At 34.9% G+C, this 27,912-nt stretch overlaps 1 protein-coding gene across 4 annotated transcripts in view; it reads left to right on the forward strand.

The window, feature by feature from the left end:
- The window catches only part of SNX29 (sorting nexin 29), a 135,662-nt gene that overhangs the window by 44,816 nt on the left and 62,934 nt on the right, over positions 1 to 27,912 (forward strand). For 2 of the 4 annotated variants that reach the window (XR_013927519.1, XM_080383431.1), the window contains exons 14-18: positions 43 to 125; positions 4,318 to 4,424; positions 17,549 to 17,665; positions 20,394 to 20,449; positions 21,395 to 21,476. Coding sequence is in view for 2 of the 4 variants with exons in the window: in XM_080383431.1 (XP_080239557.1) it covers positions 43 to 125; positions 4,318 to 4,424; positions 17,549 to 17,665; positions 20,394 to 20,449; positions 21,395 to 21,476 (445 nt within the window). In the remaining 2 variants the exon portion in view is untranslated. The other 2 variants (XR_013927520.1, XM_080383432.1) reach the window with 2 other exon arrangements.

Consider the following 27,912-nt stretch of genomic DNA (forward strand, 5'->3'; position numbering starts at 1 on the left):
GAGAACAATAATATTTGTTTATTCTGTTCTTTTTATCAATAGAGAAAATGAGGTGCTAAAAGTGCAGCTTAAGAAGTATGTAGGAGCTGTCCAAATGCTCAGAAGAGAAGGTCAAACAGTGGAAGGTAAGGATAAAATGAAGGAAACAAAAATAATAAATCCATGCACAGGGTTTGTGTTACCATTGAGACAGAGTTTAATTGGAAGCATAGGTATAGTAACCAAATGATGGAAGTGACTCCTAGACTTGTATCAAAACTGACAATATAAGAAAACCAGTGAACAGGCATGCTATGGTTTACAAGATTGATCCGGGAGTGGATGTGTGCAGATGACCAGCCACACAATCCTGTGCAAGCCCTGGTCCATAATCAACACTTCAGCTACACAAAACAATCTAGTGGGGCTGGGGACATCATTCGTACTTCCACATGCTACCCAGTATGTCATCACCCCTCCCCCTGCTGGAAAATATCAGCATCTGAAAAGATGACAGTTAGGTTTGGGAGCTGTCCCTAATGCATCTCTAACTGGGCTGTGTGCTGTTGTGTGAACAGTTTTGTAATGCAGATCAGTAACAAAAAAAATTAATGTTATGGGATGGCATACTATCAGATTACTGCTGAGTGGAAACAATGAAGAAATGTTTGCTTTCCTTACTGAGTCTTCACCAAAACAAATGAAATCATTTACATGAAAGTGGGGCTAGCGAGAGATAATTACAAGCCCTATTCATTGCTTCCAACTATGGTAGAGTAATATCTCCCAATAGAGAAAGTAACATATTTGATATCTTTCCTTTTTAGAAAAATACTGATGTACATTTTTGTACTTTTACAGAATGTTTTCTGGTAGATTAGGTGGGCTTAGCTTTTTCTGGAAAGTTTCTTATTGAAAAAAAAAGTATCGGATTAAAATGTAATTTATAAAATAACCTGGAATTTAGTGTGTTATTGAAACAGAGAAGTAATAATTTTGAGGAGAGAAAATTTAGTATCTCTAAATTATACCGTTAGTCTTGTTTTGGAGATCAGTGTTTGCGGACTGTTTGAAATAGAGTCTGTTTAAGATGAGACGTTTCACTTTCTTTGCAAAGTTGCTCTGACTAATAAGCAGATTTTTTTTTATTTTATTTTATGTATCTGAAAGATAACAAGTTAAGTTACTAGCAGTGTTACCTGTTTTTTTTTCTGTGGTGATGAGGTGTCCATGACAGGATTAATTGGAGTCCTGATTGTGACTCATCTGGTAGGACCTGTATTTCCACTGACTACAGAAGATGTTTTGAGAGATGAGGTGGCTTTTCAGAAATTAGTATTGTCTGTCTATTTAAAAAAAAAAAAAAATTAATTGTCAATATTGTGGTCATATAACTGGCTGTATGAATTGAATACTATATTTTTTCTGCTCTTAAGGGCTAGTTACTATACTTTTCTGTAGTTTAGAAACTTCATTCATCCTTGAAAAGATTTTTGTTAGTGAGAACACATGTTTTTACTTCCGACTTTGCTGGAGTGTAGTGATTCATATTAAGAATTATTCACGAAAACCATCGCTTAAGCTTCTTATAATAGCAGAAATTATCCTTCATTAGATACTGACAGTTTCCATGATGAGTGTAATTATAGGAAAAGAAAAAAAAATTCCAAGGCAAGCTATATTCTGCCATGTTAAAATTATGCAAATTAGTGAGTGATAAGAATAGAAACTGAGTAGGATGGTCAGATTTTATAGATGAAAAAGGGGGATGGAACAGTACCAACATTTCTAAAAATGAATACATACATGTATGCTTTATGCTCAAAGGATATTTAATCAATCCACAGTAATTTTCTGTAACACTTATCATTGGTGACTGGAATAATTTTCAGCTACATGCACTGTGTGTGGTAATTTTTCTTACATTCTAACTTCACACATATTTTTATAAAACGAGTATTTTTTTCCTCTTAGCTGCTCTTGGTGATTTATGTGAAATTTTTAGTAGTACTGGGGCCTCTGACTCAAAAACATACTTAAGCATGTAAATAATCCCTGAGAACTAATATGTTTAGATACACATCAACAAAGGGGAGTGAAACAAAAAAAACTTTTTTCTTTTACAAGATTTATAGAAACTTGCACCCATGGTTTATATACATGACTTGCAATGTCTTATTGTAGGCATTCATATTTTTCAGATGGGAGCCTCCGTAATTAAAAATATTGGAATTATTACAAAGAGGTATTTGTACTTTTCAGTACATGTATCATTGTGTAACTTAAGGCAAATTATTGAATTCCAATTGTGGTATAACTTAAAAGTGACTGTAACAATTTGCCTTAAGTAATTTTGTTTCTAGTTACCTTACATGCTTAGAAGGATTACAGAGTATATTTACAAGACCTGTTTTATTACTGTGTTCTGAGATTATGACAATTTTGTGAAGAAAATAAAGATTAAGAAGTTAGTGTTTTCTCTGCTTTTGTCATTTTAAGTTAAAATTCTTCTTGGTTTCTTATATACTAATTTACATGCTCATATGTTAAGGTTCTTGACTTTCAGCCTTGCATGCAGACAGGGACATAGAGTTCTGATCTGTTTAAATCTGGAAAAATTAATTTTCCTCTTGCTGTAATGTTCGGAAATTGTCTTCATCAGGGCAGTGTAAACTGTTGCATACTAACTTCAATGCTGCCCTGTGTTATAATGAGTAATTTCAACAATGCTTAATCTTCTTCCAGATGGTATCAAAACAAAAGTCTTAAATGCATTGTAGATTTTAGAACACTGTGTTTAAACTTTCTGTGAAACTATTTTGAAAGTAAAAGTAAATTGAGGTTTTGCTGTTATTTTTATGACTATAAATAGAGAAGAATCTGTTTGCTAAAATAGTCAGCTCAGATGCTGTTCAGTATGACTTTTAAACAGTTTCCTAAGCTGATAAATGAAACTCAGCATAATACTTCGCCTTGCAGTGACTTAAAACCCCCCCAAAACGCTCAGCAAATGTGATTATAAATAAATTGCCCAGAAGTCAGAACTGTGTCTATTTCAGAATGTCATAGCAGCTTTCAAAATGACTGATCACTGCAACAGACTGAGCATATACAAATGATGTTGGTATTTAAGTATTTAATAAATGAGCATGCTGATTTCTCAGCCACCAGCAGGAGTTGGATGTGTACCATTTTTCAGATCTGCATAGGTACAATAATGTTATGTATGTGAAAATGCTGGTCTTGGAAGTTTTCAGCTGAAGAAATTTGAGCAAGTTTTACAATAAATAGCTCTTAAAATAGGTTCAAAATTCACTTAAAATAATAGTAAACTTCTGAATATATATATTCTTATTCGAAGCAAAAGTCACTTCCCATGCTCAAGAGTATTTAGTCAGATGAATTATGGTGTCTTTTCTATCTACCTTATAGTTGTTGTATATATAGTTTAGATTTTGAAAAATGGTTAAAGTATTTGTTAAACATCTTTTTTATTAGGGCTTCTTTACTTTATATATGCTAACTTTTTTTTTTAGAAATTCATGATCTGTGAGGAGAAGTTGAATTGGACTTTGTGTTACTTGGAAAAGAGGAGACTTAGAATATGTCTTAAAGTGTTCATCAAATACATAAATGAGAACTAGGAACAGGAATAGAATAAACTGTAGTTCTCATTCACTGAGAATAAGAAAAGAAGTAATGGGCTTAAATGGCAGGTGAAGGAAGTTTGATTAGCTATCAAGAAAATCTTTCTGAGAATAATACTTAAATTTAAATAGATTGTGCAGGGAAGCATGAAATCTCCATTATTGGAGGTTTCTAGGAATAAATTAGACAATTAACTGCCAGGAATGAAATAACTACAGCTGATTCTGCTTTATGCAAAACCATGAAATACTAGATGAGGTATGGAATGTCCATTCTCAGCCCTATTTTCTGTAATTTTTATGATATGTAAGTAGTCTGTACAAGTAATATGAAGTGGTATTTTGGAAGAGAAATAGAAAAAAAGACCTAAGATTGAGACATAGTCATATTTTTCAAAGGCTTTGGGGAGGAACTGCAGTTAACTACCTAAATATATTAGGTAGCTGTAGTCACAGAACAACCAAATGCTTTGAGTTTGCATTTTTTTCTGTTGAGAGTTCCTGTCTAAATATTGCTTATGGGAAAGCTCCCTGCAGCATTTGTATTTTAGCACTTGTAACACTGTTTAATAGTTCATCCTGTTTTGATACTTCTAATAACTGTTTCTTTTAGAGCTATTACTTCTAAATAGCTTGTCTTAGATATTTATGTAATTTAACCTTTTAATTTGAGGTGTCTTTTTTGTTTTAGTTCTGTCAAACATTTGGAGCACTGATGGTGAATTTACTATTCCAGAGCAAAAGCAAGTAGAAAACAATGAGGAACTAGCCAGCTCTTATGAAAGAAAATTGATTGAGGTAAAGTTTGTACTGCACAAATTTTATGGAATCATAATTGTAACATAACATTTGAAGCTGTAAATAGTTTCTTTGCTTAGTTGATATTTTTGTTGATATTGAGAAGTCTGATTTTAGCTTTAAAAAGAAAACAATGAAATATTTGATTTTCAGGCTTCTGTGGTTAAAATACAGATTTGTTCATTTAATTTCATAGCATGTTTAAAGCAACTCAGATAATTAAAAATACTTTTTCTAATGAGGGAACATGTTTATAGTTCGATATTAAAATGAAGATGTTAATAAATAAAAGTTCCTTAAGGTTGTGAGTGATGGTGGTGAAGTTGGAAGCATCACAGACAACAGGTTTCATGTACAAGGTACAGTACATTATTACAGGCATTGCTGTTTTGTCAGTTGAGCTTTGAACCGAGGACATACTCAAATCCATAGCTTTTTCTGTGCTTTCATACTGTTTTCTGATTGCCAAGCTGTGCTTCATTTTTATATTGCTTTACTGTGTAGCTTATTGAATACTGCAGTATGGACATGGATGATGGAATCTACTAGTTCTGTTGATATGACCATGTTAGAAAAAGTTCTTGATGCAAGATTCACTTTTAAGACTAATGTAAAATTCATAAAAGGAAAAAAAAAGAAAGATTAGGGTTTCATCCCATATTTAAATACAAATGATTTTCCAGACAAAAGTAATGAAATTTAATATCTAATACCCATATCTCCTATTAAATATTAAATGAACATTTTTATAAAAAGTAAAACAATTATCTATGTCTTTCTCTTGCCCAAAATACTCTGAAATTGGATACTCATATTAACTGATTAACATGAAGATGACTAAAAATGCAGGTCATGCATCAAAAGAGATTAATACAGTTCTTCTAAAACATTCATACTTGGTTATCCTTTTCTCATAGGACCATGTGAAACTAATTCCCTCCCTAATGCATACCTTTGGTTGGGTTCTTCTGACTCCTTTCCTCTGTTCTGTACCTATCAAAAGAATATCTTAATTAAGAACACAGGTAAACTATCTTTCAGCTTTAAAAGCATCCTCCTTAGTTCTACTAAGTTTGTTCTGCATGTTCAGAAATTTGTTGCTAACACTTCTGAATTTGTGGAAGACAGTGTTAGCACTAGCACTGATGACACAACAGTGGATACAACCAGTGCAAAACTTTGTTGCAAATCACATTCCAAAGAGGAAGTGTGCATCTGAGTCTCACTAGTCTGTAACAGTATCTTCACGTACTCAAAATAGCATTTAACTCCCATAACAATTCAGATGTATTTAACAAAAGTCATTACTACTTTTTCTCTCTGCAAATGAAGATGTGAAGTGTTACTTTCAAATGTTAGCCTGCGTGGTGTTCCAGATTGAGGACTAGGATAGATACCACTTTTGAATGCCATTCTGGCAGTTCCATTCAGCTAGAATTTGGTCTGAAAAATGTTCAGACTTTAAGCAGTTTTAGTAACTGTTACTTTGTGCCTATTAAACTATTTCAACTGAAGACAAAGTTTCCCTTGAGTTTCTTGTTAGCTGATCAGGATATCGAAGTCTCCCCATAGAAAAATGACTTGCTGTCAAGAGAAAAAAAAGACAAAAAAGTTCTGATGAGTAGAGATTTTTTTTTTCCTCCTGCTTTTGCATTGAAAATGATTTTGTTCATAATAGTGAAGAAACTTTTAGTTTCTTACCATATTTGTAAAAAAGTTTGTATTTACCAAAGTTATTTAATAATGATCTGTAAATCAGTTGGTTTAACCAAGTGGATGGAGAAAAGTTGCAACTAAGAATTCTGAAGGAGTAAAGAAACTTTTTATGCTTAAAACAAAATTATGCAGATTTTTTTGTAAAAATGTTTCTAATATTATGTAATGTTCTATTTCCTTAGAAATAGTAGTGGAACGTCTATTTAGCTACCACAATTTCTTCTAACCTCCAACTCGAAACTTGTTGGGGTATTGATAGGTCTTTGGATACCTCTAGCAATTCCCACATTTTCCGATTTCATATTCTTTGGGATTTGAATGCTGTTTGTTTTCGAAGAGAAAGTAGGTTGAATTCTACAACTCTCAAGCCATGAATAATAAAGTGTGCTTCAAGTAATCAGAAGTTATGTTTTGGTCCATGCTATCCATTGTTAGCATAAGTTTGTATGTAAGGTAAAATATGTTTCTTTGCTTTGTCCTGCTTATGAAGGTTTGTCAGAGTAACATCACCGTTTTCCTGTGTTATGCACCAAGGGAGAGACAAATTCTTCATAGTTTGCCTTGCAGCAGGTCTTCATAGTTTGCATTGCAACTAAGCTCAAACAATTACTAAAAACTTGCTGACGTGTTAGACCTGATATCAAGAAGGATTTAAAATGAAGCAAAACTAACAAAAAACCTGAAACAATTGTAGTGTTTGTAAATTTTCTGACAAAATTTAATTGTGGTCAGATTGTTACCTGTAAGATACTGTTTCCAGTTGCTCTGTGCTTTCTCTTTGTGGCTGTAATGAACTAGTAAAGGTATCTAGAGAGAACAAGACTTAAACTTTCTTTGCAGTTTCAGTCTTTGATGATTTTGTACTTTTTATAAAGAGTAATTTTAGTGATGGACTTTAACCTGCATTTCATCAAAGTTAAATTGTAGGTTATGCTCACGATGTACTAAGTAGTATTACGAGAGAGTTCTGTTAAAGACTCAATCAATGACACTGAATTTTCAGTTTCCTGGAATAGACTGTTCTTGTCAAACTAGGGAATAAGGAGACTAGCTCCTCTGCTGGAGTAACAGGCTTTTGATGTACTGAAACTTGTATCACAGTATGTTAATCTCTTGTTGTTCTGCAGAAACACTTACTCTTACAGGAATGTTGGAGAAAAACAGTTAAAAAAAGGAAAGACCCTTTCCAGCTCTCTAAGGTTTTCCATGTAGAAGCCTGTACAAGAAACATTTCTAGGAGCTGGAATTTTTCTACATAAATTAACTAGGAATTGTTCAGGTTTTAAGTTCCATAGAAACCTGCAGTTAGCTTTTTAATGACCTTGAAAATGCTCTTGTACCTTTTCCTACTCATAGGAAAGCTCATAGAGTTACCTTTTTATGTGGTAGGTGTACTACTGTATTTTTAGGCCTGACAAAATAATTTCTGAGCATTTGGTATATGAGGTTGGGAAATTAGTTTTCTGACATGGAAGGTGCAAATGTTGGTCATGTGAACTCAAAATGTGAATCACTTTGTTCAAATAAGTACACTCAATAGATTAGAGTTGAACGTTTATTTCTGAATATTAGATATTCATGAGATCTGCCATCTGTCAAAAAGGTTAAGTTTAATGTTTTAAAAATTCCTGAAAAATTATGCAGCTCTTCTGAAAAGTTGAATTGTTTCAAGCATTTGAAACAATATCTATGAAAGGTAATTTTGGGTATTAAGCCAAGCTTTCACCATTCTGGAGAGTTTCACTTCATGAATTTTCATGGCCTCTTTCTTGTTGAACAAGTAATTCATTGGCCATGTTACTGATTATTTTTACTCAGACTGCCTTCTAGATTTTCGACTTTAATGTCCTTAGTTTCATTTCTTCTCAAATGACTTCAAGTTGTGTTGAGGATTGGTTTTGAGCCAGCAATTACACAAAAAGAACCAATTATGCCGTGTATCACTTTTGTTGGGTAGGTGTCTTTTCTAAACACCTTTTGATGAATTTTATTCCTTTCACATATAATGGAGTAAGGAGATAGCATAGTATGTGAAAAGCAGTTGTGTGACTTTCTTTAAGGTTCTTTGTGCTGCTGTCATTGTTAGTAAATGGAAGTTCAAAAGAAGCCTTTAGGTCTTAAAAAGTCTGGAGATAGATTGTAAATTAATTTTGCTCAGATTTATTTTTTGAGTAGTATCCTATCAGATAATTAAAGAAAGTTTCTAAATATTGGAGGATTTTCAAATGTAAGGATATGGCTTTGTTCATGATGCAGTGCATGGGTTTGGGGTTTTATTGTTACAGAATCCCATCTCAAAATAGTAAGCTATCTGGTCAGAGAAGGTACCTTAAATCACTAAAAGCTTTGCCAAAAAGTCTCAGCATCTTTGGAGAATTGTCTCTCAGTTTAGCGTAACAATATACTGTAATTTCCTTACTATGTCCTGAACTGAGGTCCTGAAATGGGGAATTTTGACATTATAGCAATTTTGGTAATGTCTGCATAAAGTGCTACTTATTCTTCAGCATGAAACGATTGTGTGGAAAGGCTGTGACAGCCACAGAGCAACTTAGTTACCTGCTTAAAAAATGAAAACACCTCTAAGAAGAATTATTTCACTGCTTGTCACTTTTCTTCTCATGCTTTTCTTCTAATAATAATTTTGATTTCTTCTTTTATTACTTGTGATCCCCAAGTGATTCTACAAAGTATTGGTAAACCTAGAACCTTCCACTATATTAACAGTATGTGCTCTTACCTGTAAATGACATTCTAAGACAGGAATAAAAAGAACCCTTTCTTTAAGAAAAACTCTGAAATATTAAATAATGTAGTTGAAGACTTCTCTGAGCACCATTTCATTGAACTGCATGACCCTTTTTATTGGAAATCAATGAAGATAAGTTTTGTTTCTTGGACAGGATTCTGTAAAGACATGGATTTTTTTTCTCCTAGATAGTAAAGTGTGTACAAATAAAATTATTAAATAATAGTGCTTGCTTGCTTAGATTTAACATTTTCTCAGAGGACACGATTGAAAAACAGGCTTTTGTGAAACAAACAAAAAAAATCTTTGGCTCTTGTTAGCATTGAAGAAACACTGCAAGTTTGATCTCTTTTGTTTGTATCTCTTGAGTCAGTCATACTGTTTACTGACATTGACTTTATTAGCATGCTTGCATTCAGCATGAGATTTCATTCAGCAGGCAAACGACATCAGTGCATCAGCAGACAATGATACTTCTGGAAATTATTATTTTCTTATTTAAAGGTCTTAGCTTGGCATGCAGCTTTGTTACTAGATGTTAGCTGTGTTTGAAGTCATTATAGAAAACATGTCTTAAACTAGTAAATTGGCCAGCACTTTTTCTGTGGAAGCCCTTCTGTAGCTTTTGTCAATTTAACTATTACTGAAATACAGTGAGGTGTGCTTTCATCTGGGCAGTACACCTTGGTACAAGGATAGACTTTTTTTGTATTTCTTAAAAGAATTTATCTTATTTCATAATTGTGAAATATGCTTTTATATATGTATGTATTTATTTTCTCAGTAAGAATTTATGTCCAAATGACCATCCCCCCAACTCTGATAAGCTGTTTACTCCCAAGGGTGTGCAATGCACAGTTTTAGTTAGTAAGTGCAATAGTACTAGAAAAAGTCAGCTGACAAGAATTATTTTTTGTGCACCTCTTGAAATGTAATACGTAGTTTGCTGAATGATGTGTATAGCATCTCTCTCATTGACAGACTGGTCCTGGCTGAGTAAGATGAAGTGTTTTGTTTTCTGTGGCAAGAATGATGCGCTCATGAATCACCATGCACTTTAACAGTGATCCATTTGTTAATGTACGCATTGGTCAGGTTTTTTTATTTTTTTACATATTTTCTTTCATCCAGATCACTTTACTCATCTGACAGTCTACCGAAATGAATGAACATGAAGAGCAGCAGTATTTTTTGGTCACTGCTGAAGATTTCCTTATTGTAAAACCTTGGACACAGCAAACACCAAGGTGCCTCTAGAGGATGGCAACAACTGCTGAATATGTTACCTAACTATGTTAATCTATCATGATTTAAAAGAAAAAAGGATGGTTAGCAGCTTAGTAACAGAGAGTTAACTAGCAAGGGCAAAGTGATAGCAAATTAGTATCTGGAATAGTGAAGCACAGATTGATGTGACTTTAAGTAGCCCTCTCCCAGGAGGGGGACTACTGGGGTCCGAAAGGTGTTGGCTGATGGTGCTGGAAGTCTTTTTATAATTGCAATCCAAACACAGTGTATGGTGGATAACAAGGATAAAACTGTGATGACCAAGAAAAGAAACATTTCTGTTATGCTTTTGTGGCTCCACAGTCTTTAATAAATACTGGATCTGTACACTGTCAAGTCAGCTGAGCTCCAATTGGTTTGGATGAGGTGTGGAACCACAACTGCATTTGTGTAGCTATAACATAAAAACTTGTGCCAGTTTGGTTTTGTTGTACTTGAGCAAGTTATGGGAGGACAGTTAATACCTGGTCTAGTGCTAGGTAAAAATTAGTCTGCCAACATTTCTTTTGAAAAAATTTGAATCATCAAAGTTATTTACACTAGATGTTTTGTGGCATGCAAAATTACTTTTTTTGAGTCCATGCTTTTTAGTATCCAATAATAAAGCTAATTTAGCTCCAATTCTTGTTCTCTTGGAGTTGAGCTATGGAATGTATATGAAAAGTGGTCTCCTGATAATAACTGTGTCTCTGTACTTCATTGCTTATGTCAGATTATCTTATGAATGCTGGTTGCACATTCGAACTGCTTTCTGTTAGCTCATGAAAATAATCCTGGTAAAGGGATAATGAGTTGCAATTCAGAACAGCTGTCTCAGCACAGTAGATGAGGTGAAACTTTCCTCTAGGTGTGAAATGGGAAGCTAAAAAGATCTAGCAAAAGTTAATGGTGTTGTTTAGAGATTTGTGTAGTTCTTTATTGGTTAGAACTTTTGTCTTGTGTTTGGCTTTTGCTGTGAGGATACATGAAAGGATGCAGCAGGTAGAAACATAGTCATTTTTACTCCTCTTATTAAAGCTTATTAAACTCATTATCCTGTGTATCTGATTTTGCTTTTTCTGGTTACTTTCAATTTCTGTGGCCAGGCACAGGTCCTGTCAGAGTAGTGTTTTTTCCTGTTCTGTTAGTGCTCTTTTGTATGTCAGGATTAGTCTTGGTGACTGTGAACAATTGACAAAACCTGTGAAATATTTCAAGCATTAATATGTAGTTCATCTGATGTGCACAGTTTCCAATGTATTTTGAATTGAAAGCTACAGCTTATTTTCTTCTTGTTGGTTTTGATGAATTGTGACTTGTGTTTACCTTATGTAGCTATAGTAAAAAACCAACCAACCAACCAACCAAAGAAGAATCCACACATCAAAAGCCCAACAAACCAAAACAACCGAAACCCAACCTTACTCTTAAATGGACCTTCAGTGTGCCTTGAACCAAGTAACTTGCTTGCAGATGGAATATCAAGAATACAAAATAGAAGTTTTGAAAAAGAAAGCAATGACTAAGCATTTTACGGTTATGTCACCGAAATCAGGAATATGAAACTCCTTAACACCAAGGTAGCATTATGAAGCAGGCATTCTTTATTGCAGTGCTGAATGCACAGGGGATCGCTCCACGTAATGTGCATAGCTTCCTTCTCTCAGGTAGCTCTTTTTATGCAGTAAATGTATACATATTCAACAAATTTCACAGAAAAAGACATAAATATTTATGAGATTACCCAAAACAAATTACAATATTCCCACTCCCCCTCATACATGGCAATTGTCCAGAGCAGGGGTCTTTGGTTGTCTCAGGGTCTGCAAATTCACCTGCTCCTCTATTCAGTTGAGTTCTCCTTTGTTGAGTTTGGCTAGAGTTCTCCTTTGTAGTCCCAATATATCATCTTAAACCAGGTTATCTTGGTCTCTTACTCTTTCTTGCCCTGGAATCACTGGCCTTGGGCTGGTTTTCCTTCATCCTGCAGGGCTACCTCTTTGTTAGAACCTGAATTTATTGCTTACAAGTATACAAAGATTAGTTTCAAACAAACGAGGTACCTTAACACTAACTGTTCGAACCTAGGATGCATGACTACTTATAAGTTCTTAAGTTTAAAGAACTGTAAGTTCTTAAGATTAAATCTCTATCCTTCTGTAACAGCTATATCAATAGTTTTGCCTGAACTGTCTGTCATTTTGAGTTTTACTGGTTTTTTACTTACAGAAAAATGAAATTACTAGTATTTAGTAGGATACCTGCTCTTTTTATGAAGACCTTTGGCTTTATTTCTGGTGAAAAATGTAGAAGTATGTTGATTTTTGAAAAAGGGCATCCTCATCGGAAAAGTATACCTTCCTTCTCGGTGCTTCCACTGAGAGCAAATGGAAGCAGTTTTCAGTTCTGTCTAGAATTTCTTGGGACACGCATTTTTTTTCATATTGTGACAATTGAGGAAAGATGTGTATACCCGACAAAAAGCCATTAATTCAGATGTGGCTTGTGCAAAAACATTTATGAATTTTAGGTGGAAATTATATTAAAGAAAACCTGAGTTCCACTCAAACAACCTTTAAAAAAACTTACTATTTTTTTCTTGTTGCCAGTTGTCAGAAGTCTGTTTCTCTACTCTAAAACCACGTCCTTCTAAGACAGATTGTATCGTATGCTTGGTGAAACATTCCTAGCGTGTTTCTCCTCTCCCTGAGGAGAAAGACTTGTGGGTGTTGGTTGACAAGAAGCTCAACATGACCCAGCAGTGCATGCTTGCAGCCCAGAAAGCCAGCCGAACCCGGGGCTGTATCAAAAGCAGTGTGGCCAGCAGGCTGAGGGGGGTGATTCTCCCCCTTTGCTCTGCTCTGGTGGGACCCTGCCTGAAGTGCTGCATTCAGCTCTGGGGCCCCACCATGAGGAGGACACGGGCCTGCTGGAGAGAGCCCAGAGGAGGCCATGAAGACGATGAGAGGGCTGGAGCAGCTCTCCTGTGAAGCCAGGCTGAGAGAGTTGGGGTGGTTCAGCCTGGAGCAGAGGAGGCTCCGGGGGTCCTTACAGCACCTTCCAGTGCCTCAGGGGGCCAGCAGGAAAGCTGGAGAGGGGCTTTTTTGCAAGGGTGGGAAGCAACAGGACAAGGGGTAGATCTAGATTAAACATAGGAAGAAATTCTTCACTGTGAGGGTGCTGAGGCGCTGGCCCAGGCTGCCCAGAGCAGCTGTGTGTGCCCCATCCCTGGCAGTGCCCAAGGCCAGGCTGGACGGGGCTGGGAGCAGCCTGGGCTGAGGGGAGGTGTCCCTGCCCGTGGCAGGGGGGTTGGGACTAGGTGATCTTTAAGGTCTCTTCCAACCCAAACTGTTCCGTGATTCTGTTTTTGAAGTTAACAGCTTAGTATTTTGCTGTGGAACGTTAAGTGGTATTTACCTTTGTCACTTCTCTGGAGGTACCTCTTAAATGCCATCATGCTGGACAACATAGCTGCTGTGCTATCAGGCAGAGGAGTAGACTTAGACTTTCTTTTGACAATAGGTCTTTAGAGTTCTGTTAGTGTGGAATCTCCATATTTTACATTAGCCTCACTTTCCCTTCATGATGAGGGTTTAGGCTCTTTAAGCATGCTTTCTGATATGACCAGGATGAAATCTCGATGATATCTGGCCAAAGCAAACTTACCTCATTTGTACTTAAATTTTCTGCTTTAAACATATTTTCATGAAGAAAATCAACTGTAAAGATAACTGAAGTCCCAATAGGGAAAGTTGTTGCTTAAGCTTTAGAGTGGAATGAATAAAGGAAGATGTGGCAACATAAAATATAACTGAAAGGATGTAATTATAAGGAGACCTCTTTATTGTTTTTAGCAGACCTTGATGCAGGAAAAGTTAGAGGAACCTATTGCTATTCAGAAGTATATCTCATTGCTCCTTTTGGTTTGCTGTGATGGTAATACATTTTAGTTTGACAAGAAGAAGTGTTGAATTAGCTTAATTACTAATAAAAGTGATTTTCACAAGTAACATCCTTGCCAATTTGTCCTTTTGATAATATATGGCAAGTGATCTGCTGTTTTATTTGCTGTTAAATTTTTTTTTTATTATTTTATTATTTAACTTTGCTAGGGACACTTACAAATTTATGTTACTTCCAGTGTTTTGAGAGAGCTGTTGAATTTACATATTAATTGAGTCTGCAAGTAGAAAGTTATTTCAAGGACATCCAAATTAGAGGGAAAGAAAAGATATTACATCAGATTGGATTTTGTTCTTCTAGAGAAAGGCACTGGAAAATCAAACATGATTTCAAATATGTAAACTTCTGAGTTTTGCATCCATTCATAAATTTGTATATTGCTTTTGATAACCAATCAATCACTTTCTCTGTGCATTTGCAACTAGTAGTAGTGTACTGCATCTTTTTGTATGTGAAATACAAGGAGGTTCTGCCTCCCAGCCCAGGCTCTCTGTAATTAACAATGACCTGCTAATATTAACCTGAATCAGAGATGGGCTTATGATATTCTTAAATACTACACTCCTCACTTTGAATTGAAATGATTGGTTAAGCTAGTATGGAAAATAATATATACAGAGTTAATGACATTCTTTAGTGAAGTTGACAGTTTTGTTTGGTGCATAACTCTTTGAAATTTGTGAAGCCAAGCTGCTTGCTAAGTGGCACCTACTACGTTAGTCATAATGCAGAAGTTCATACAGATTTAGGTATCATTTTTTATTTATTTATTTATTTATTTATTTTCACAAAATGAGCTTACTAATTCCTAACAAGTGAAGTCAAAGAACCTTTGTTATCAAGGATGATGTTGAATGAACGATTAAGATATGAATATATAGTGCCATTAATTGATAACATGGGAACCCTAATGTTCTGATTTTTATCAGGAGGTGGCAGAAAAGAGTAATTATGAGGCTGGGAAGTTGTTTTCTCTAATGGAATTAAGTGCAACAGAAATGCTTGACAAGAAAAAACGAGAAACAGTAAATTAAAGCTGCTTTTAGTACACTATAAATAATAATAATAAAAGCTTTTGATTGTTGAAACTATATTAATACTATGTTAAACCTTTGGACTTCAGAAAGTGAGGGGTGCAACTAAATGGGTAATTCAGACATGTTACAAGCTTTTTGTATTGCAATGTGTAAGATAAAGCATCAATATTAATCTAAAACTGGTTATGTAATCAGGCAAACAAATATGTTTGTCTATTTGGGTTTAAATAATCTCTCTGTGAAATCTTTAACTTTTGTACTTTTTATTGTCCCATTGCAAGGAAAGTTGGGTTTTAGTTCAATTACTTTTACTGGTTTTTAGCTTGTAATTTGCTAAGCATTTCAGAATCGTTTGTAAATTCAGAATTAATGAGAGATACCGGTCTAGACAATTCATATCTAGGCTTAGTTTAGCTCTTTTTTTGTAATTGCCACACTGATGAATTACTGGATTTGAAGGACTACCTCTAATACAGAAAGAAATTGGAAAAGAATACTTGAAGTTCAACTCAAGTATATATATATTTTTTTTTAATTTTTATCAATGATGTCAGCTCCTAGCTTGTCAAAGTGAAGCTGTTATTTCTGTTTGATTATGTGTAGGATACAGGTTTTCTGGAACAAAGCACTAAAGTAAAAGCAAGTACTAAATTAAACAAATTGAATTAAACTGCTTTGTTTTGGGGAATTTCCCAGGGGAAGAGAGAGAAGGCATGTTGGTAATTCAAAAAAAGGAAAGCATGAAATTCATAGATAGCAGTGAAGTGCCTCCAGCAGGGGAACTGTGAACTCTCAAGAGATTTGGCAGTAGTCCAAGTCCCTGTGCTGTGCTTGAGGGTAGTTTATTGATATTCATCTTGTTCATTTGTGCTTTCATAATGTTACACAATTACCTCTACTGTTCTAACTTTGGATGGCCATAGGGGGAGGCATTTCAAGAGCTGCTGTAACCTGAAAAACCTGTTTAACAATATTGTTGTGGTAGCCTGCTATGCCCATTAGAGGGGCCAACCAGTCACTGCTGCTGGTTTCATCTGAATACTCCTGTTAAAACTGTAGCTTTTCTTGCTCTGTCCTGGGACTGCTCATCTGGTTCTTTACCTCTGATAGTGGCCCTCATCAGTATCCTTTTCTTTAATACAGGAGTCATATAGGGAGGATTTTCTTGGAACCTTCCAACAATGGGGTTTTCTGCAGTATCTTTCTTTTCTCTAGAAAATAATTCTACAAACCCTTTTTTGGCTCAAATTTCTGTGCTATAAGGCTACAAGTGGCATTATCCCTTCAAGACTGCTCCCTTGCCAGGTATATTATATACTGATAGATCATCCATCATAATTGAAACTTTAATTCAATTTTACAGTATAATGGTTCTGATAGGAGTAGCTAAAAATCTTGCTTAATGCAGATTTTAAGTTTATTTTAGCTTTGCTCCTCATTTTTGCAAGTTTCCCCATTGCATTCTCTTGATGATAACATACTACTACTACTATTTAGATCTTTGCTGTTTGGGAACCCTTGTCCTTTCAAAGTTCTCCCATAAGTTGTAGGCTTACACTTCTGTGTAAGAAAAATTCAAGAGCTCAATGTCATCTTTAACCTTGATTTGAGTTTTAATGTTTCTTGCTTCTCTTGGCAGGGGCCCAACTTAAACATAGTTTGCTCTGTAAAATGGTATACTTTTCATCCTTGACATTCATCCAGCCCTGTTTACTTCCATAAACATTATGCATCAATTGGTACTTTATTGACACTTTGATTCTCAAATGGAGAGCACAGATGTAGCTAGACTTCATGTCCACAGAGGCCATGCTTGAGGCCACACTGTTTTCCTGTGCATAGCAGCTTGTGCCACAGCATAACTGTGGTATTTATATTCCTTTGACACCCTTTGATGAGTGGACTTCTAGCTCCAGTCCTATTAAAACTCCCAAGTAAGAGTGCAGAACATATTACTCATGAATTATTGACGAAGTTTAATGCAGTTTGTGCATTTTGGTTTATTCCCAGTTCAAAATACTGTGATTAGTTTATAACTGTTGTGTGCTGAGTTCATCAAAGAATTAAACGGAGAACAGAAGTTAGTAGGTGTTTTGTTAGAATAGGTTGCCGTAGGATCTCCTCTGATAGGAATAAAATTGGATGTAGAGTTGTATTTTGTCCTGTTGAATTCAGTATCAGTATCTACGTTTCAAGGCATGAGTCAAAATTATTGTAACTGTCAGTTCTTAATGGTCAGCTCAAACTAATGCATTAGCAATGAGATGAACTACTTGGAGAGTATGGTAAAATAATAAAAAAAATATAAATAAAGGGTGATACACAATTAAGAAATTCCGTAGTGTGGGTTTTTTCAGTTTAGAGCACAATTATCTCTTAGCTTTGTTTTTCAGGTAGCTGAAATGCATGGGGAACTGATTGAATTCAATGAAAGGCTGCATCGTGCTCTGATGGCTAAAGAAGCTCTTGTGTCCCAGATGAGACAAGAACTAATTGATTTGAGAGGGCCGGTAAGTGTTTGTTTCTTGCCATTTTGGAATAAGCCCAAAACCATTACTCGTGATGAAATTAAGAAATAACAGCTACTAACACATCTGTCAAGAACACCTTACTTGGTATTTTTGATAGTGTTTGATTCTCTTTAGCAGAGTTGAATGTAACATAAATATATTCAGACAATACAATTGTTTTCTACCACCTATTGCTTCACTTTGGCTTTTTGTGTTAAAAGGAAAGATTGGGTTGAAATTCAGAAATGAACAGGGAGGAAACAGGAGTTAAGAATGTTCCTATTACTTGTCCATCATATGAGAGCAGTGTATTTTGATAGTTTTTTGTTCATATGATTACGTGGTATTGCTCCTAACTTTTCTGTTTGCACTGGAAGCATTCAGGCCTATTTTCTCATAATGTCTATGTAAAGAGGCTGATGACAGTTCTGTGTGCATTAGTGAAGCAGGATTTCACCTATAATTTTCAGCCTTTTAGATGGAAACAATCACATTATTGTGCTAAGAGATGACAACTGATAAATCAATCACATGCATATTGTAGCTGTACTTTTTTACTGGGAGATTTTTGGCTGTATGTCCCTGTTTAGAGAATTTGCTTTTAACCATTTATCTCCATATTCTAATCCAGTAGTTAGATATTGATATGATATTTAAATGTATCAGATACTGAGAGAAAATGACTTCCTGAAACTACTTAAGAAGTGGAAGTGATACTATATTTTTAAGGGTTAGCTAAATGCTAGTTGTTATTTGTTGCTACTGTCCAAAATGAAAGTGTAAGTTGAATACAGTCCTAAAGACTTTTGCATTATCCTCAGAAGTGGATATACTTTATTTCTATGTTAGTAAACAAAATTCTATGCTGAAAGTGTTATCTGTTACTTAATAGACCTTAATTAGACCTTTGAAAATTGGTGAAGTGTGTAACTGTCAAAAATTGTGGGATGTGAATATTTGATCCCCCTTGGACTTGTTTGAAAATATCAGCCAGGTTCTTAGCAATATATTATTAAAATAGTATGTAATTTACAGTTAGTTATAAAAATAGCTTCCATGATTCTTTGCTATTTTCTCTTTTCCTTTTAATGCTGATAATAAATTTTTGTGGCTGTAATTTATAAATTAATTGTTGATAATTATCTTTGCAAATTTCTAGTTATTGGGTTTCAGAACTCCTACAATAAACAGGGAAATATTAGAACAAAAAGCGTTTCACAAAAAACAAAAATGTGCTTTGAAGTGTATGAGGAAGTACTTCGATGTAATGTCTCCATTACTCTGTTTTGCATTACAATGAGCAACGCTTCAATTAACATCTCAAAATCAGTAACCAATCTGTTTCAACACAGATGTGCAAGCACTGGAACTCATTAATGTCATGCTTTTTCTTACTTCCAAAGTCCACACTTTGTTTTTGAGGTTTATATGCAGAATTTTTACTGAAGATAATTAAAGTAGCTGTATGTATCTGGTGGTAGGATTTGCCACTTCAGATACAGGCAAAGAGAGGGTGCAGGTTTTAGGCAAGATAGAAGAATGTCTGTTCAGGCACAAGAGCCCTGAAAGCCAGGCTGTGGGCTGGACTGTGAACAGACAGTAGCTGATGGTGGTAATTGAGAGTGAGGTCATACTGGCCCTTCCCACCTCATTCCTCTAAAAAAGGACAGCAGAGCTATTCAGGCTTCCATATATATGCCCTGTATATATGCTCTGGAGCTGTCTTGGCTCTGCACAGTTCTTTTCCTTTCTCTGGCAGAAATGACTTCGCTTTTCCTGAGCCATATCCCTTTAATCTTGGGAAGGCAGAATTCAGTTATGCCTTGTGTATTGGGAGGTCTTGAACCGGTCTGTCAAAATGTGTGGGAAGTAGATTTTCTTTAGTCCCCTTTGAAATATATATTGTTTTACAATCAGCAATAATATATATTTAAGTTTCTTAGGCAGAAATATTCTGAAAAACAGTAATATGTATGTAACATACAGTATAGAGTTACGCTGAACCAGAATTTAATGTGGAAGCTGTCTATGGAAGTTCACAACTTCTAGCTGTTCTCCATCAAAACACTATTCTGGTTTACACTTTACATTTTACAGTATTTAAAGGAGAGAAGATAGCCTTTTGTGTTTAACTAGCTTTAAAGTAAGGTAAAAAGCTATTGCTGTTCCAATTCTAAATGCTCTTTCAATCTTATTTTCTCACAACTGCTACTTCTTTTGATTCTGCAGGTCCATCATTGCCATCTTTATGAACTTTTGTAGCTATATAATGTTTTGTAAGAACTAAGCTAAAATAGAAGGATCATGTATCTGTCTTAATGAAATGTTGGTTGTAAAATAAAGTGATTGCTAGTTTTTATATGCTTCGTCTCTTCCCATAAATTGTTTATACACACAGTGTACTTTGGTTTAGCATACTTTCTTATAAAGACTTAATAATGATACTTTTTTCTGGGTTTCCTATACCTTTCAAAATTACATGCTTTTACAAATGCCAATTTGTTTCTTCATGAAACTAGCAAATTCTAACATGAAGAACTCACAAGGGTGATATGTTCATAATCCTGTTGCATGATTGTTTATTTTTCTTTTATTGTTTCTCAGTAATAGTTTTTATTGGCATTTAAAAAATCGAATGTTGAATTGTAATTTCCTTATAATATTATGTTTCCTTAATAGAAAGCATAATAACCAGTGTGTGGGAATCATTTCTTTTTTGTAAATATAGGTCCCTGGAGATTTGAGTCAAACATCTGAAGACCAGAGTTTGTCAGATTTTGAAATGTAAGTTTCATAATAAACATATTTTTCTCTCTGTAATGTCTTTATGGGAAAGAAGAATAAGCAAACAGATTCAGTAGTTTGCTTTTCCTGTATTATTTCCAATAACTGAATTCTCAGCTGTGGTGTTCTATTGTTAAAAAGTGTGGAGAGCTGCACAGTCCATACCCTAGTGTAGTTTTTAATAATGTTGAATGCAAGGAGTTTAGATTTATGAAGATTCTCTTTCAGTGCACTAGGTCTTGGTATTCTAACAAAGCACTAAAAAGTTAGTTTTCCGTTGCTCTGGGGTTGATAGATGCTGGATGCTATTCATCATGTGATAGACTTTCTCATTTTTGCAGAATAACTCCTACTCAGTGCATACAAATAGTACTACAAAAATCCCAGCTGGTCATCCCAGATCATTCTAGAGTGTTGTGATTTGGATTTTTGCATGCATTAGTTGACTAATGAGTCTAGCTTTTTGTGGGTGAAGGGGTAAAAATGTAGCTGGTGTCTTTGAATCATAGAAATTTGGAGATTAATTACAAAGAGTGGATGGAAATGGCTTCTCCATAATTGTGCAGTGCTCTTATGTTATTTAATTAACTTGGTTTTTTGCTGAGTTTTGTGCATAAAAATGTTGGGTTTATTGAAATGAATAATTTTTGTTTCATGCATATAATCAAATATTGTCAAATACTTGCTGTAAAATAAACCAAAACCACTGTAGATGGAATTGTTCCAGTGCTCTTTTTCAGTTATGTTAATTCTAAGGAACACTTTTAGATACAGCAGATATAAAAGGTTCAGGCACAACTACAGTTTTTCTGATACTACAATTGAAATGTTAAGTTGCTTTGTTGATCACTTTGATCATTATCTAAATCACTGGAGGTAGTTGCTTTGCAATTCTTATACATAAATATGATTCCCTATTTTGAGTTTTTTCTCTCTCATCCTCAGATCAAATCGTGCTCTTATTAATGTTTGGATTCCCTCAGTCTTTCTGCGTGGAAAAGCTGCTAATGCATTCCATGTTTATCAGGTAAGTGATACATCTTAACACATTCTGTGAAAAAGTTTCTGACTAATATGGCACATGTTAATAAATCAAAGATGTCAGTATCATTTCATTAGAGATCAGGTAATGAACAACAGTAGTAACTTCATAGATATTATTCATCCATAGGTTGTGTTGATAATACAAATAGCGTATTTTGAGGGATGGCTTTTCATAGTTTAATATTTTAAAAAAATGTTAGTAAGATGAGTGCATTGGTCAGGGGGTACAACAATTCAATATTAATCAGTAATGCCTTCTTCAATATGCATGTACCTATTCTGTTTCAATTTTGGGGGTATCAGTGACCAGAAATGTTGCTTGACAGACATATGTGGCTTACTGTAGTAGCTCACTTGAAAATATTTTGAATCGTGCAACAGGTCTTCACTATGTGTCATTGGACATGTTCATAGTGTGCTCTTCTTCAGCTGGGTCTGAATTTAGGGGTTTGCACTCTAGCCTGTCTTGTAGTTGAAGCACTGAAATCCTATACTATTCTTTGATTCCTGGATTATTGGCTTCAGAACAATTATACCCTCCATGGATAGAATGGCAGGGCAGACTTTAAGCACTTTAATATTCTGTCCTAGGCTGTATGTCTTTATTTGTGGATTATTAGCAGCTGCAAATTTTTTCCACTTTTGTTTCAGCCACGTGTACTTAGCTCTGAACAAGATTTCTGAAGCTTGTTAATATTCCTCTCACTCTGATGATTTTTGTAGAATTTTGAATTATTTATGAAGTGTTGGCAGATAGTTGAAAAATACAGGAAAACACCCACCTTTTGGCCAGTAAAAGACAAAGAAAAATAAGACTTCAGCTAATGGAAAGGAAAGCTAACAATACTGAACAGTTAGTTATTTGCTCAAAAACATTGAATAATTGATAAAATTCAGGTGCACAAGTGTTTGTGGAAACCTAACTTATTGACAAGTGTCTTAGCTCTCACATATTCCTCCAGTCTGCTGTCACTGGCTACATGTTCTCAAACCCAGACACTAGAGTCTGCTACTGCAGAAATTCTTCAAAGCATCAATATACCACCCCACTACATCTGTTACTCTAATGATGCAGTTCTATGACCACTAGAAACTCTGGTTTCACCTCCTGGGTTGCTCTGTTTTATTCTTTTCATCCTACTTTGTCATCTCTTAAGTTTCTCATGTTCCTATCAGCATACACCATTTGCTTTCCACCCCATCTACCATTTCCTCACTAGGTTGGTCAGCATGTTGACAAAGATATCTTGTCCCACTCTCTGAGATGGATTTAATCTCTCCCAGCAGTCCTTGACCCTTGGAGATAGTCCCATGATTGTAAAAGCCAAATCTGTCAGCGGCACCTGCTGTGCAACCAGGTATTGATCCACAGGACCCATGTGCTCCTGTGCCAAGCCTTTGACCTCCCAAGCAGGATCTAGAAGACCAGCTGGGCCCCTATGCACTTCATCATTGCCCCAGTGCTGTTTGGTTGCCCTTGATTTGGTAGTTGTCTTGTCTGGAATTGATGTTGCTGCCTATGTGGATGAATACTAAACGGTTATAATAAGGGGTACCTATCGTGTACTGTTTAAAAAGCTTTGAGTTTTTAAAGTTCAGTCTTTCCTCAAGGATTTTTACATCTAGACTGTTGATTGGGAAAAAAATGGAATGTAATGTAGTTTGGTTTTTTTTTTTCCTCCTGAAGTTGCATGTAAATTGGAGTTTCTGGCAAATAACAAAATAAGACAATTCTGTAAGATATTTGGTGTCTGAACAACGAAGTCTGTTGTCTTTGCAACAATATGTTACTTTCTACATTCTCTGGCTTTTCATTTTTCTTTTTTTTTTTTTTTTTTAAGCTATATCTGCAGTGCAGATTGAAATGAAGGCATTAAGTGTATATGCCTGTAATTTTAAAGCGCATTTCTGACTGTTTAGGCTTGGCACGCTTGTTAATGATGGTGAGATATGACGTGTAACAGTACTGCCTGTACAGTCTCAATTTTGTGTCTTTTTAATGTTACTGGTATCTGCTGTTACGTGAAAGACAGGAGAGGGGGAATATGATCCAGTAGTTGACCTTATCTTTTCCTGATACTCAGGAAAGCCTATATGGTTGCAGTGTACACAGTTCCACATTTCTTTCACATATAGGTGACAAGTTAACATAATTTCTAATTATCAAATTGTGGACATGAATTGTTGCAGTGGGAGTCTTATTGTGAAGAAAAGGACTCTAAAATCTTTTCTGTGTAAGTCGTGAATAAGAAGTAAACTATGACTTTTTCAGTTATATTTACAAATTTATCTGTTGCTCACACAGGTTGTCCTCCCCATTTAGTTAGTGAGAATTAGAAGCAAAACAGTTGTTGCAGCTGCTTGTGGATAAGCAGAGTTTAGATAGGGGCAGCCCTTTAGTAAGAGGAGATGTGATAGATGAAGGAATGTGGGAGGAAAACTGTCTTTGTATACTATTAAAAGTGGTTGAGTTCAACAGTAACATTATTACTGCATAGGGAGGCCATGCACATAGGCATGTATCTGCGTGAAAAAGGGTGTCATGAAGAATGTGTATTGCAAACAGTTGCATTTTTATCAACAATGATTTTCTCTGCTTTTTCAGTTGCATTCTCTTTGGTTGACTGGGAAGAAAGAATCCTTTTTTATTATTAAACTTGCTTGTGTATTTCGAGTTTTGTTAGTGTTACTACTAAGACATGAAACGGAAACAATTTATTTATAGGGTTGCTATCTAATATTCCAAATGTATCTTTATTTAAAAAAGTAATGAAGTGCTTTTCTTTAAGATTTATTAGAACTGGATTAAAAAAAATTAATTCTTTGAAAAATTTCATTTATTTTTAATTTCACTTGTAACTCAGTATCAAATTTAGTGTGTAAAGAGTTCCATACTTTCCATGCAGTTTGACTGTTTGTTGACTATATAAATGGCATCATCAAAACCTGGAAATTTTATAGAAATCATATATACTATAGATGTTCTGCATATTATTTTTCAATAGGAACAATACTGAGATATACAAAGCTTCCCAATTTGTAAGAGGTTCAGGGCTTTATCCAAAATCTGCTGAAGTGAGTAGAGGTAGATGTTGCTTTCAGTTTGCTTTGGTTAAGGGCCTAACTACAGTGACGTGAACAAAAAATAAGTTTTTTTATTGTGCTTTTGCACCTTATTTCTATCTATCATTGGCATGGCATTTTAGAAAATGTGTTGTACAGAGTGGGTTTTAATAGGCTTAATCTATTACTCATCATCAATGGAAAACAAAGGCAGCTAAACCTCTTGTGAAGAGGAAAAAAGGAAGCAAATATCACTGCAAGATACTAAGATTGAAAATTATAACTTTACAAAAAGAAAATTTTTAGACTTTTAAGTTCTTTATGTCTACAATATATACTTACAATGTTGGGCATCCGTAGCGTACAAAATTTTGTGTATTGGTATATGTATTTGAAAAATATGAATGTTCTTCTGAATATGCTCTGTTCGTTATCTATTCACACTAACAATTTATGGGACATAGGTAATGTGGAAAGTTAGAAGTGTTTATCTACAATAGGCATAGAGTATCTATGGTCAGAGTAGTTTGTCTTTAATTAAAGGACAGAACAGAATATCATAGTATTCCTGTGGTGAACAGTTGTGTATTCTCTCAACTTTATCTTTTAGTACTTTAAAAAATAATAATAAAAAAAAAAAAAAACAAGAATTACCTGTAGAAGTGACCTAAAACTTACGTAGTTCTTATTAAACTTTGATCTTGGCTACCTGCTGGGAACTTTCCTTATGGAAGAATACATTAGTGGCATTCCTACCAGGTTTTGATCTCATTAACTAGGAGTATGACTGGGAAGAGTACCTGTCTAGCAAATAACTAGCAAAAAACACCATATACGTGAAAAAAAAGGCAAAAAGACATTTTTCTAAATAGACCTGTATTCTCTATCATAGCACTATGATGAAACACTTATGTGCTTGCTGAATATATATTCTGCATTTTATAGCTACCAGGAAAGCATTAATTTATAAAACTTCAGAATAGCCTCAGTAACACCACTGTGCATTTATCTTGTTAAATCACTGCCAAAACATGTGCTCCTGATTACAGGGAATTTGATTCAATGTTGAAATTATGGAAGAGGATATTTACCAGGCTACCAGTATGTAATGAACAGACAAGGACTGGGAGTGAACAATTAGGATAAATGATGGATTTAATTTCTGAGTGTCCTCTTATTCATAATAAACATTATTTTTGCTGCTTTATCATGTATTTCTCCAATGGCAGAGAATTAAAATCCATGTATAACTCTTTGTATCAGCTACATGAGAAATTGCTTGTAGTATATCAATGTAAAGGAAAGTAGCAATATTGCAGAATGTTGATGTTGTCGAGATCATTACTAACACCTTTTGGAGTTCAGATTTCTCTGTGGGTACTTGAGTAACTGTAGCTTGAGATGTAAAAACTGACTCTTGGTTGTGCTGGTTAATTCTGAGAGAAAGTTGTCAGGCGAACTTTGGAGAAAGCTAGTGTGCTGATGGGAACAGGCAAAGCTTGAAACTGGGTTCAGGTAAACATAAATTTTTAGATATGCTAAACACTTATGACTGTACTTAAAGCTAATTGGAAATTATTCTTAAGATGCTTAGCCTGCCTGAAAATGAGATCACATTCGTAATACTATTCAGGTAAGATGTTGCTGCCAAATGAAGATACTACAAAAGGGCATGGACCTTGACCATTGCTTTTCCAAATGCAGTTCATATAAATGTATTTCTAACATGGCTTGATTTCTTCTGCATTTTCTGTTATTAGAAAGCTAAAGAAACTGTCCTCCTTTCCCCTTCTGTTAATGACCCACCTTGTTAACCTTTGCTGATTTGAAATTACGTCTCTCTGGAGCATTTCATTTGATGGAGAGGAAGGTGGTGTGCCAGTGGACACTTGCTATGTCACATTTCTTGTTGATGCACTTCAGAACCGTTGTGCCTCTTCTGTCCCTTTTTGCTTATAAACGCATATTTTCTAGCAGTAAATAAACTACTGCATACATATCGCATGCCCTGAGAATGACCAAAAAAGGGTGGAAAGAATTGCTGAGCACCTCAGATAGTTTGGAAAAGTTAGAACCTGTCAGTGCCACGATATCTGTAATCTATTTTTTGTGGACTTATAAATTATTATTAAGAATATAAGAATTAGGAGAAATAAATCTGGGTAGCCAGTTTTGCATTTGTACTTCTTAAACAAGGAAAATAAATGAATGACATGTTTGGGTTTTTTTGTTTTTGTTTTTTTTTTTTTTTTTTTAATTTAATGCAGATTTATAATGCTGTTTTGAAGGGTGTTTCAAAGCATTTTTGTGTCATGTTAATATTTCAGCATGTTCCAGATGTCATGTTCAAAATCAGTACAACTTCTATCCTTAAAAACCCCCAGATGTTATTCTTTGGTGAATACAGAAGGGAGAATTTCCAGCTCCAGCATACTTGTCACATAGTTTCAACGATCAGATAGTTTCCTTAATTTCTGTTAAGGATTAAGGATTCTGGGCAAGCTCAGAAATAAGGTTGTGGGCTCTGAAAGCAAGAAACATTTTATAATGAATCCTCTTAGATGTGGAAATTTTAATCAGACTTCTGTACTTGTAGAGTTACACTGCACTCTTGCAGTAATGTTTAACTAGCAGAATGTACTGGTTATGAATCTTAGGAATTTAAAAACAAGGTCTAGAAATGTAGCCAAATTTTATGCTCAATTTGAATGACTGAGTTCAAAGGGACAGTTGTGAGCAGCAGATTAATCGGTGCTCACATTTCAGCACTATCTAATACTGCCTGAAAAATTAAAAGCCATAGACTTATATCATTCAGCTGTGGATGTTACAACAATTAGATGGTATATAAATCTAAAAAAAAAAAAAGTGAAAAAGCTGTTTAGAATTGGATGTGCACTAAAGTGCAGTTATGAAGTTCAGTATTTTTCACTTGTTTTCTGAAATACCACAATTTCACTTAATTGAATTTAATTTCACATAATTGAACTTTCAGATGAGTACAAGAAATAAATGGTGACTACAATAAATAAAGACAAAAAAATAAACATTGTGATACAGTGCTTTTAAAATTAAATAGCCAGTTAGGGCTTTGTTTTCTCTTGCATTGTGAGTAGTCCTCTGAGGACAAAGATCTCTACTGAGAAGAGGTGGCTGTAGGTTTTGGGCAGTTCAATTTTGTCATTCCCTCGGGTATCATCTGGGACTTTACCTGACAAATAGAAAGGTGGGAAAACTTCGTGTTTCCAGATGGGCTACTAAGCCGTGGTGTGGAAGATAATGTTCCATTTGGTTTCCAGTGATATAGGGTAAAGGAGACTATGAGGGCTTCAGAGAGGTGGAGATCTAGTATTTTG

The sequence above is a fragment of the Falco punctatus genome (assembly GCF_963210335.1).
Source record: "Falco punctatus genome assembly, chromosome: 4".
In the NCBI taxonomy this organism is placed as follows: domain Eukaryota; kingdom Metazoa; phylum Chordata; class Aves; order Falconiformes; family Falconidae; genus Falco; species Falco punctatus.